The sequence below is a fragment of the Ipomoea triloba genome, chromosome 3 (genome assembly GCF_003576645.1).
Source record: "Ipomoea triloba cultivar NCNSP0323 chromosome 3, ASM357664v1".
Classification (NCBI taxonomy): domain Eukaryota; kingdom Viridiplantae; phylum Streptophyta; class Magnoliopsida; order Solanales; family Convolvulaceae; genus Ipomoea; species Ipomoea triloba.
Window position 1 is genome coordinate 6070538 of NC_044918.1, and position 12510 is coordinate 6083047.

General features: G+C 35.3%; 2 protein-coding genes across 2 annotated transcripts in view; one reads left to right on the top strand and one right to left on the bottom strand.

Annotated features, from left to right (window-relative positions):
- Positions 1-6098: 6098 nt before the first annotated feature.
- Positions 6099-7560, top strand: LOC116012341 (probable carboxylesterase 17). The gene has a single exon (XM_031251859.1). The coding sequence runs from the start codon at positions 6246-6248 to the stop codon at positions 7260-7262; it is 1017 nt and encodes a 338-aa protein (XP_031107719.1). The 5' UTR covers positions 6099-6245; the 3' UTR covers positions 7263-7560.
- A 1967-nt stretch (positions 7561-9527) lies between these two features.
- Positions 9528-12510, bottom strand: part of LOC116013599 (ubiquitin receptor RAD23d-like) — a 4688-nt gene continuing 1705 nt past the window's right edge. Inside the window, exons 2-12 of the mRNA XM_031253445.1 lie at positions 12257-12418; positions 11966-12010; positions 11748-11824; positions 11606-11662; positions 11325-11502; positions 10791-10937; positions 10634-10699; positions 10464-10511; positions 10263-10372; positions 10036-10114; positions 9528-9840 (exon numbers count right to left, since the gene is read on the bottom strand). Coding sequence (XP_031109305.1) covers positions 9724-9840; positions 10036-10114; positions 10263-10372; positions 10464-10511; positions 10634-10699; positions 10791-10937; positions 11325-11502; positions 11606-11662; positions 11748-11824; positions 11966-12010; positions 12257-12418 — 1086 coding nt within the window. The 3' untranslated portion in view covers positions 9528-9723. The remainder of the gene's footprint in view (positions 9841-10035; positions 10115-10262; positions 10373-10463; positions 10512-10633; positions 10700-10790; positions 10938-11324; positions 11503-11605; positions 11663-11747; positions 11825-11965; positions 12011-12256; positions 12419-12510) is intronic.

Sequence of the window (12510 nt, forward strand, 5' to 3'; positions counted from 1 at the left end):
TCTTGTACTTTAGTGATTATCTCATCGGGGTGCTTTGGCTTCTCTAGAGCAATTTCAATCATTTAGGAAAAGAATAAGGGTCAAATACGCCACCGAACTACACACGAAACTGCAATTGGGTCCCTGAACTACACAAATCCATGCAAATTAATCCAACGTGATTTGATTAACTTGATCGACTTGATCTTCCGGTTACCAACTTTAAAAATAATATTTTAAAATAATTTTAAATTAATTAATTAATTAAAATTAAAATTTAAAAAAAAAAGGAACAAGTCAATTGGGTCCTTTTTTTTAATTTTTAATTTTATATTTAATTTTAATTAATTAATTAATTTAAAATTATTTTAAAATATTATTTTTAAAGTTGGTAACCGGAAGATCAAGTCAACAAGTCACTTTGAGTTAATTTGCATGAATTTGTGTAGTTCAGGGATCCAATTGCATTGTTTTTGAGTTCGATGGCCTAATTGCAGTTTCGTGTGTAGTTCGGTGGCCTATTTGACCCTTGTTCCTTTAGCAAATCCTGCTTATGATCCTAGTTGGTAAAGATTTATAAAGAGATAAATCAATATACATTGTTTATAGTTAATCAACTCAAACCAAGAAAATTAATAGGCTTTTTCCGTGAGAGTTGAACGAGTTAACAATGACTAATTGGGATTACTCCCTTTTTTGTTAGAGCATCCTTAGTAGTAAAGTTTTTTTTTTTAAGGAGTTTTAGTAAGTTTGATTAGGAAAGAGAAAATTGGTGGGGGAAAACAAAAATAAAACAAATTTGATTTTAAAAAAATAATATTAAAATAAACTGTCCGCGGCCGCTGGGAGCATTTGTGCCTTCCACGCGGTGCTTGTGAGTGTGATAATAATCTGCTGTGGGTCCCACTCCTGAAAAAACTCCACTCTTGTATATGAACCATTATCCCTCTCGCTCCTCCTTATTTTTTCTCTATGTGGCACTTCTAGAAGAAATAACCGTAAAATATCTACAGATGTAAATACTCTTTGGTTTTTTCTTGCCATGTGGAAGAGAAAGGAAGGAGAAAGAATGGAAAAATCCCATAAAAAGGCTAAAAAGTCGTTAAACGTGTCTAACAGGGTGTGTTGTGCCTATGCACCAGCACGATTTGATTTATTATTATTACGGAGTATTATTTTTCTTCTTCTTCTTTTCACTCCAAGCACACAAAAAAACCTCACAGTACACTTGCAGAAAGTACTCTAATATTCTCTCTTTGTCACATATTCACATACACAAAAATCCAAGGAAAATAACTATTGGGTTGCCCTATTGTAATTTTCTCTTTCTTTTAAGGTTCTTTTGTCCCTTTGATCCAAATTAAATAGGAAGGAAATTGAGGAATTAAAATATATTATTGTATCAATAATATATACCCATTACATTGTTGCAAATTATGATTCTATATGTTGTTATCTTTAAATTTGAGTACAAGAGTACAATTATTAATATTTAATTTGAGTGATATTTTTAACATCTTAATAATAATAATAATAATAATAATAATGCTTTATTTGGTGGGCATATACATGGACTGTATCTTTCAATTCATGCATTTGTTATGAGAAAAAGTAATCCACTTGTGGTCTGGCATGCAGAATTATATTGATGAAGATCAGGGTTCCATATTTTGCAATCAATTGATTTATATATAACAGTGTTCACATTTTCCTTCCTGTTTGTTTGTGCTATGAATTAGATTCCCATATAATTATTCTTTGGGCATATAATATAATTTGATAAGCTTCAACAATAATCAATTCAAGATGTAATTGATGAAGTCCCAATCCAAAGTTTTGATAGACACTGCCACCCTTATCTAGAAATAACACACCATAATACAAAATTTTATCATGTTTCATATATATGCATGTATGCCTACATACAACAAGATACCAACCCGATTTGACCCTCCCAACATGCCTTCGATCCGACTTAGAGCAACACGGTTTTATGATCTCCTAATTTATAACAACAAACTAGCTAGCTAGAGTAGTGAATGTTGACATTAATTTAGAGCAACAATAAAAAATGTGGCCCACATATGAGGGGTAATGATCACGATCATGCAGTCTGGCTTTAGGTGAACCTTTGTGATCCCACGATCTTTTAGTCAGAAGAGAGCCTCTTGACATGCCAAAACCTAGGCCATGAACAGGTCATTCATGGGGCAAATAATTAAGGATGCCATTAGTTGTTGCATCAAAATCTGCTATCTGTGGCTTGCACAAGAGATCCAATTCACGTTTCGTATTATCTTACGTCTTTTTTCCATTCATGGTTTTAGTGGGATTCAAACCCGCCCACTACAGCATTCAGTTGCGACATCAAGTCAAGCCATAAACTCCTATGCTAAGCTTTGAAGGAAACTGCTAATACATTTGCAAGATCATCTGGAAATTAAATGAGGGCGTGGCCATGAAAAGTCTTAGGGTACGGTGCTGTGTTTGGTTGATGGTTTAGGCATAAGTTATGGGTATAAAGTGATTATTATTGTTTGGTTGATAGGTTTTTAGAATATTAATATGGGTTTGTAATACCCCATTAATTGGAAAACCCATACCATAATAAAATAAGGGTATCATCATTTCCCTTCCTCCTTTCTTCCCCAACTATTAATAATCATTTCCATTCCACCCTATTACCAAACATACAAAACACTTTCACTTTCACCAAAATCCATTACCCTTACTAAGTATTTGATACCTATACCGATTCCGATTCTCATGTATGAACCAAACACACCCTTAGTTACCACGATATCCCTTGCACATTGTGAAAAGTTGTGAAACAGCACCTGTTATGCCTTGGAAACAAAGTGCCAATTTATTCGTTCAAAATCGGAATCAACAAAACGGCGCGCGGGGTGATAATATTCGGAAGGTTGGATGAGGGATGCCTATCTCTTGTTCTTAATTAATTGTTTGGATTTAGTAATCCCCAGACTGTTATTATAGAGAATAGGTCTTTTATTCATGTAACGTGGCAAATCACTGTAATCGGAAAACCTATATAACATTAACTCTACCACGTTTAGTCCTAAATTTTTAAATTAATTACTTGTGGACCTTTAACTTTTAAATTGTTACTATCTGTGTCCAAATTAATCATCTGTGATTATCCAATTGTCAAATTTTAACCCGCCATGGTCTTTCTAGGAAGACCAATACCAATTAAATTTTAAAAGTTGAAGGATCATGGGTGGTTGCTTGGACCAAAAATGGTAACAATTTAAAAGTCAAAAAATCACGATTGATCAATTTAAAAATTTAAAACTAAATGTGATAAAATTATTATTCTCGGAAGACTTCATATGACAGTAATCCTAACTATATACATAGTGTATATATATATTCCTTTTCACAAAGAAACGACTGACCACTTTCTCTTTTTCCACATGCAATTAATTAAGCAGTTACCATGCACATATATATTAATATATGCCTTTCCAAAATCCTAACAGTCAGGGAGAAAGAGAACACCAACCCAAAAAGTACTAGCATTTATAATAAGATAACGGTGGTTGGACCGCCGTGAGATTCCCATCTAACAATTATTATTTCTTTTTTTCTTTTTTTAAACAAGAGAGGGAGATCCTTTCTCTTTTTTAAAATAGCATAGTTCCAAACTTCCAATGGGATTTGACTCCAATCCTATCGTTTGAAGCAAGACACTAATTCTATTCATACTGCTCTTACAAAAAACTTAATTTATTTATACTAATGTAAACCTACACACTTTTGAGACAAACTATTTAAAATGATTTTAAAACTTTATTTTCTCAACTCATCGATAGTGTTGGATATGGTACTAGGCCTCAAAATATATGAGTATATGGCGACGGTACAGTATGTATACACAACTCAATCAGAATTATTACAAACTCAATCAAAATCATTACCAGATAAAATATTATTTTATTATTGAATTATTAATGTAATATTATATTCGTTGAATTATATTGATGTAATATTATATTCTCCAAAATACTTGAGCTTTGAAAATATTATATTCCTGAAAGATCATATCCTACACCTCTATAAAGTCCCTAACTCTTCAAATTCAAAAAACTGCAATCAAACAATCATTGAAGAAGCAATTCAATCCTATCCTTCCTATTCATCATTTTCCCTCTTATTTCTATATTATCAATTTATTTTCACCAATTTAATTTATTTTGAAGTAGTGTTGGCCTGTTGTTGACTAGTCCAATAGCCACAAAACCAACAAATATGGATAATCATTTCCTTATATACTTATCATATATTTGACTGTATAATATATCAAATTAAACCTTTTATGATAACATGACATGACATAATTTGGAAATGAACCCTACTCAAAAATATTGACTCAAAATGACCATTTAAAATTCCATTTAAATAATTTTCCAAGATATACTACATGATTCCCTAAATCTGTGGGGTTTTTTTTTTTTTTTTTGAGTGGGGTAGGTGTTTAATAAGTAGAAACATTTTTTGGATGACGAGGAGAACCCACAATCAATATCCAATAGTGTGCACGGGATAAATCTCACTATTTTGTAATAGACCGCAAACTATATATGGGAGTAAATCACATTAAGATGACCATATGTAACGAGCTCGACCAAAAAGGTGTTGACAAGAATCAAAATTATTACTTTAAATATGAGAATCATACTACATCCTTTTACAGTGACGTTGGTTAATTATTGAGTAACGTGTATGCATATACTTTTATTGTCACCATAAAAATGTAAACATTAGTAGAGGAAAACTTTATTTAAAAAAAAATATATAATACAGAAATAGAGATTCCTCTTAACCGACTAATTATTCGAAGATTATATATACATGTGGTGCGCATAATATAAAAAAATTAAATCCCATGAACTTTATTATCTGCAAGATAATTCCTCTGAAATGCCATTTACAGAAGTCTTGCACGTTAGTCATCTTCTTTATGCTATATTCTCACTTAACAATAAGCTCATAAAGGCTAATAGTATGATTCCAGATTATATTCCATCTACATATGCACACAAAAGGGTATCCACCCACCCTACCACTCAATAATAGTACAAAAACATGAAGTGCCATTGTAAACGATTAATGATGACAAATCTTAATTGTTGGAATTTTTATTAAAATAACAAAAAAAAAAAAAAAACGAAGAAGAAGAAGAAGAAAAGATTGTTTGGCGAATAAAATCATAACTTGTGAAATCTGGTCATGTTAATTTACAATTATTAAGTAGATCGAGGCTAGAAGGACTTAATTAGTCTAATATCTTACTATCGAAATATGACATGAGTATTGTTATACAAAAATAAAGAAATAAAGTTATACATTTACTATTAATTATTTTTCCGTATAATTTTTGGTGTAGTGACAAGCAAGTATTTATCGTTACAATTGATATACTTGAAAGAAAGCATGCTGGCTACTTGGTAAGCACACGTTTGATCCAGACTATGATATCTCACACAGAAAATGAATTTAACATGTTTATCATAATTTTTTGTTATATTAATCTTGAAAATGATGGATGCCAAATGCAGACTTTCTAATCTCCACATGCTTATCTTGCTCAAAAAGGTGAAATTCATCGACCCTCTAAAGGTTCCACACCTGTTCGATTCGATAGAAAGTTAATCACGCTGGCTCAGGGGAGGAATATTATTAGTGTTTAGTGTCCACAATGAACCACTTCCACAAGAAGGTGAAATTCCTAGTCGTTCACACTATGGCCGCCAATCTTGCGTCTTTGCCCATAATCTGTCACTCAAGAATCATTAACTGACTTTTCGATGCGGACACAGGGCGTGTTAGCATGTATGATGGGACATTCATGTACATTCTTAATTCTCCAAAAAGACATTGACAATAATTAAATTTATAATATTTAAAAATGAGAATAATCATGCTTCACCTCACCCCATCAATAAAATATTATGAATCCCCCACTTGCTTAGCTGATTAAGATAGAAGGAGACTTCCTTTCATTCCCATTCACACATATATTCAATACCTCCATAAAAATTCCTTTTTTTTTTCTTTAACTTTTTAGTTTCATAAACCTCTATAAAAGGATACTCAATTCCTCCTAACTCCCCAAGCAACCATACACACACACACACACACAAAAGGAGACAAGAAACCATTTCCATTCACTGTACTCCTAAAGTCTCACCAAAACAAGAAAACATCAAACTAAACCTAGTAAAATCCTACAAACCTTAAAAATGGTGACTGCAGTTTCCACCTATGATCCCAGGGCAAATCTTCAGATAGGGAAGAACACCCACCACCCGAATGGAGGAATCATGACTGAAATCGAAGGCCTGATCACGGTTTACAACGATGGACGCGTCGAAAGAACCTCAATCGTTCCGAACGTCGCCGCTAGTAGTCTTCCTCAACATCTCGGAGTTACATGCGGGGACGTCGCCATTTTCGAACCTTCCAGATTATGGGCACGCGTTTATGTCCCTAACGGCTCCCCGGGGAGGTTACCGGTTCTTATTTACTTTCACGGCGGTGGGTTTTGCGTCGGATCCGCTGCATGGAAGTGTTACCATGAATTCTTGGCGAATCTTTCGTCGCAGATTCCATGCGTGGTTATCTCCGTGAATTATCGTCTGGCGCCGGAGCACCGCCTCCCGGCCGCCTACGACGACGGCGTCCGGGCGGTGGCGTGGGTGAAGCAACAGGCCGGAAAAAGTTACTCCGGCGGCCGTGATGGCCTAAGCTGGTGGACGGACAAGTGCGATTTTTCTCGGATTTTCCTCGCCGGCGACAGCGCCGGCGCCAACATAGCGTACAACGTTGCGGCGAGCGGCGGCGGCGGGGTCAAGGGTTTGGTTCTGATTCAGCCGTTTTTCGGCGGCGAGGCGCGGACGGAGTCGGAGAAACACGCGGCTCAGCCGCCGTTCTCCGCCCTGAGTTTGGCGGCGTCGGACGCGTACTGGGCGCTGGCGCTGCCGGAGGGGTGCAGCCGCGACCACCCGTGGTGTAATCCTTTGGCGACGACGAGAATGAAGAATTTGAAACTTCCGCCCACAATGGTGTGCATATCAGAAATGGATATTCTTAAAGACAGGAACATAGGATTTTGCGCCGCCATGGGGACTACGGTTGAAAAGGTGGTGTATAAAGGAGTCGGCCATGCATTCCAAATTCTTCACAATTACCCTCTTTCTCAGCCCAGAACTCATGAAATGATGTCTCATCTCAGGTCCTTTGTTGTCCATCATCACTGAATTAAACATGCATGTTCTAGCTAGGGTTTTCTCATACTGTAGCGGGATGAGATTAATCCAATTGAGTATTAGGTATGCTCGATCGGTTCTTTTGTTTAAGTTTTAAATGCATGTATGGAAATTAAAACAAAATTGTACTACTCCTTAGGATGGATAAGCTCATGATATAGATGAAGGAATATATACACATTAAGGGGAGTGACATTTTTTGTTTTCTTGGTTGTTCAAACATTACATCATGTACTCTTGTATTGGTATATGAATTGAATTGCCTTGTCGGTAGCTGATTCAATTTAAAGCATTGCACGTGTAAATTCAGACATATACATCTAGGTTTCTTCCAATATGTACAAATGATGCTATAATTAATAATTTTCTTTACGTTCAATTTTATGTGCCTCATAAGGTATTTATGTTTAATTTTTCATAATATTTAAATTAATATATATTAATATTTAATTAATTTACATATTTAAAAACGTCATTAAAAGTATTGTTAAACACAAATGTTATAGCCAATGACCTTGATGTCCAGTGGCACCAAGTAGTTCTCTCATTTGGGATGTTGTGGGTTTCGGCTTCAGTTGAGGCGATAGACAACATGAAATAAAATAAGTAAAGAATAATAATTTTTTTGATGAATGAATACTAAACATAACAAGTAAATTAAATATGACAAATATAGTATGGTTGCGGAAATTTAAAAGTTGGCTAGGGATAGAGGTGCTGGGTGGTATAAGTAGAAATAAATTGAAATTTTTGTACTAAAAATGTGATCTGATTTCCTTTCAAAAAAGAAATGTGATCTGATTTTCAGAAGTATTACAACATTTTGTATGTGAGTAATTACAGATTATATTTACAAGGACATCATTATTTGATTTGATACTATTATAAGTTTGAATCCATATTCTATGTATAATGACAAAAGTATATCAACAAACAAGAGAATCAAAATAAAATTCAATAGCTCCCAAAGGGTGACCATGAGTGGAGTATGAATGGTATGACTTTCGTACTTAAAGATCACAAATTCATTCTTGCCAATATGTTCTTGGTCAAGTCCATGGCATGAGGTCTTCCTAACTAGTGCGGTTTACTTCTTTTATATGATTTGCGAGTTATTGCACAAGAATATGATTTACCTAGTGCATACTTTTAAGTAATAGCTGCGATTTGTTTTCTTCACCCAAAAAAAAAATCCTAATATAAAAATGTTCAATCAAATACTACCTTAGTGATTTACCATTGTGGCAAAGACCAATATTGAGCTCAGGTTGTAACAAAATTTGGACAACTATTTTGGCAACAAGAGTACAAGACCCTACTAACGGCCAATATATACGGAGTACTCTTTTGCTTTTGTTTTCTTCCAACGTGTACCATACTAGACATGACTCCACCAAATTAATTGATATAATCCTTATTATTAAATTCGAATATCTTAGACAATTGAGTAATCATAACATGCTATACTAAGGGACATTTTTATCCATCAACTCATCTTAAAATACGGAAAACGCTAAGTATCTTTCTAAAAAAGTAATACTATCGTCATTGTTGGTTGAATGGCAAAATAGCAAAAAGAAAAATGCTAAGGATCACTTCAATAAGTAATACTCTAGCTAGACATGATTCACTAGTTAACCACTTTCTAGCATTAAGAGCATCTAGAGTAAACTTTTTTGGATGATTTTTTCGTGCCAAGGAGAAAAGAGAGTGAAGAGAGGAAATAGAAGGGGAAAAAAATTCTAACAAAAAAAGGAAAAAGAAAGTCACATTTATGTGTCTAGCGCAAACGTGTTACATGTTAATGCACCCAATACGCAGTCGGTGTGACATTTCTTCCTTTTTTTCCCCTACAAATAGACTATGTAATTTGTATCACATTTTATTCTTGATTATTAATTTTGTAATTTGTATCCATACTCCCATCAACTCATCCTATCCGAGTGTCCACGCACAAGTACACCAGAAGTAAGTGCTAATATTGGGTGGAGTGGACAAGAAGAGCTTCCTTTCACGTGAAGCCCAGTGGGGTGGCTAATAGCTTGGACCACATTCACACACATCTTCTCAACGATGAGCCTTTTGTACGTCATTTATGTGATTAGACCACCCACTCTCCCTAAAATATAGGCAACGCCATACTGTGATTTCAATATTTCGTTCATTACATTATAATACTTGCCCAACTCCAAGGGAAGTCAATCCTTCACCTTATGTCTCGTTTGGCAGTATATAGCATTTTTTTTTCAAATGTGCTGGGGGCCAGGGAAAAAATGTTCTTTCAAAATTTACTTGACATATAGTCCAGGCAATAGAAAAGTGTCATAACTGCTATTCATGAATTATAAGCTACGGAGTGAAATTCAATCTACCTGGCAAAGTGAGAAAAAGTTGAATAGGTTTCAAAACTGAGAAGTTGAAGGTATAAGAGAAAAGAGTGCTTATGTGATTGCTAATCATCAAACTCATGCATGTGATCTAACAGATAGTTAGCTGCCTGCTCCTCATTTTTGTTGCATGCAAAAAACACTTGCAATACCAAAGCTTGATCAAAACCCATAGCTTCAAGCTGCCAAAATCAGATTAATAAATCACTAATAATACTAGTAAGTGGACCGACAGATAGATGTTGAAAGAATGAAGGAATCATAAATTTTGCAAAGCCTTATGTACCACTAGCTGGCACAGTGTACAAATCTGTGGCCTAACATTCTTGTATTATGTAGGGAAAAAAAACATAAGCTACAAAGAGACAGATACTTACTCGCTCAATTGACTCACGCTCTTCAGGAGTGACGGTGACAGCTTGTGGCAGTGCTCCAGCCATCTGACCAAATATGTTCCTATGAAGTGTCATAGCAGAGAATAACTGAGATATGGATCCAACATAAGAGAACAAATATCTTAGGACTACTAGAAGCTAATGACTAATGAGAGTTAAAATCAGATGCATCCATCTTGATGTAGACAAATGGCAGCAAATGTGCTCACCCCTCCTCTCCTTCAACAGGTTCATTAATGAGGCGGAGGAAATCAGCCCGATGTTCTTGAATAAGCTGCAGAAGCTGAGGGTTTTGCTTTCCCAGCTCCTGAAGCATAGCCTACACACGAAATAATTCATTTTTCAAAAGCTTGATTGAAAATACTTGCGAGCATAAACAATTAAATACGTAGATAGTATGAAACTAATACCGGCAAGATTTGAGGATTGGCTTGCACCATGGCTCTGAGGGCCTGGAACTGTTCAGGAGAAAGAGTAATCACCAACTATTCTTCTCACTTGTAGCTAAGTTTTCTTCTTTTTTTGTTTGATGGGTAGATCAGTTATGGGCAACTATTTCCAAGAAAAAGTATGTAAATACCTGTTGACTATTGCGTAGGAAATCCAAATTGCCAGCACTTGCATTGGAACCCACATTTGGAAGGCCCTGATTAAGCAACAGAAAATTTTCAATCAAATAAGAGGTGAGGTCTAAGGAATTAGTTCTATAATGAAATAGCTGTTAGAATATACTATACCTGTGGGAATAAATTCAAAGGATTGGCATTTGGGCCACTGGAAGGTACTGTTTGTTGAGAAGGCACAGTTGAGGAGTTCACAGTTTGCCCACCGGGAGTTGTGGTTGCTTGTGCAACAGCTTCAGCTCCAGCTTGCTCAGGAATACCCTGAAGCAGAATGTTTCTCGGGTTAAGGATAAGAGACTAGGATAGAAAAGCATACTACAGAATTGGAGAGTAAAACAGCTTGAGCTAATTCCAATATAAAAGTATGTGCACTTCTGTAAAAAATACTTTTCAGTGTAAAAGAAAGAGGTAAGAATTCCACTATAAAAGTCTATAAAACTTCTACAAATAAAATAAAATAAAATAAAAACCCACAGTTGAAGCTTCCATAAGCACAAAAAGAGGGAGAGTACTGGAAGAAAGAACTACACAAAAAAGGCTTACATAATTTGCAGAGCACTTGTATCAAAATAATCAGCATATTTATGAGCCAAAGTACAGTTATACAATGAAATATGGATGTGGGACCCATCCTGTAAGTTTACATACCGAATACAAGTAATCAACAGCTCTCTCGGGATTGTTATAGGCAGCACGCAAAGCACGGACGACTCTATCCCGGTCCCAACTGCCCCCACCCATATCAAGAATTTGTTGAATTGTGGCCTCTAAGTTACTTCCGGCTACAAGATTTGATGCTGCTTGACCATAGATATCTGACACAGAACTAAACAAAAAATAAAAAATAAAATAGTTTCCTTACACAGGTTACAGATCAAATTAGCTAAAAAGAACATGTTTATCAAAATAAATGTATGATAAGTTCTCACACAGTAGAAACTGGATTTGGAGCAGGAGTAGGGGCAGATTCAGGAGCAGACTGAGGACTGCACATGAAAGCAGTGCAAAAATTATGCACAGAAGAAATACACAACTAATCATGACATAAAAATGTGATGAATGGGAGCTTACGGTGCCACAATAGAGGCAATAGCTGGAGGCGCTGTCACCGTCTGTGTTGATTGCCCTGTGGAGGTTGCAGGTGTGGCCTAGATAGAAAAAAATTGCCAATCAACTAAAGTGTTTGTCGTGAATACAACCAGAGTTTGCACAGAATACAGATCATTTTGGTCATTAAGGAGGAAAACACTAAAAGAAAAGGAAACAAAGAAAAGCAGATTCATTCTCACCGCAACAGAAGGTTTTGATGAGGCTTCACCTGATGAGGCCTTATTCTACAATAGTGGACGATGTGAAACGGTCATTACTACAGTAAGTACTCAGAAATAAATTTTTAATGTAAAGGACATTGAATGAATCTAGTTTCAACAGTATACTAGACATGCATACAAAGTTTTTTAGCTTAAAACAGAGTGTGCTCATAGCCCTCTATCCAAATGTAATTCACCCCAAAAACCATCAGGGTAAACTTAGAAATGTGTTCGTTCAAAAAGATGCTTGAAATTCTTATGAAATGGTACCTTAGTCAGCATAACAACAACATAATTGTTTTCAGCAACTTTATTTTCTTCCAATGTTGTTGTGTCCTTGAGAACTTTACCCTGATGGATAAGCATCAGCTGTGCAGCAGGGTAGACATCTGAGCCCTGAACTGTTTCTATAGTTTTCTTCACATCAGCAATCTGAATTAACCATCAACTATATCAGCCAACACAAGAAAATTAAAAAAAAAAAAAAAAAAAAAAAAAAAAAAAAAAAAAAAAAAAAAAAAAAA

Excerpts from the sequence above, each read along its gene's own strand:
- LOC116012341 (XM_031251859.1), top strand. The coding sequence starts at position 6,246 with ATGGTGACTGCAGTTTCCACCTATGATCCCAGGGCAAATCTTCAGATA.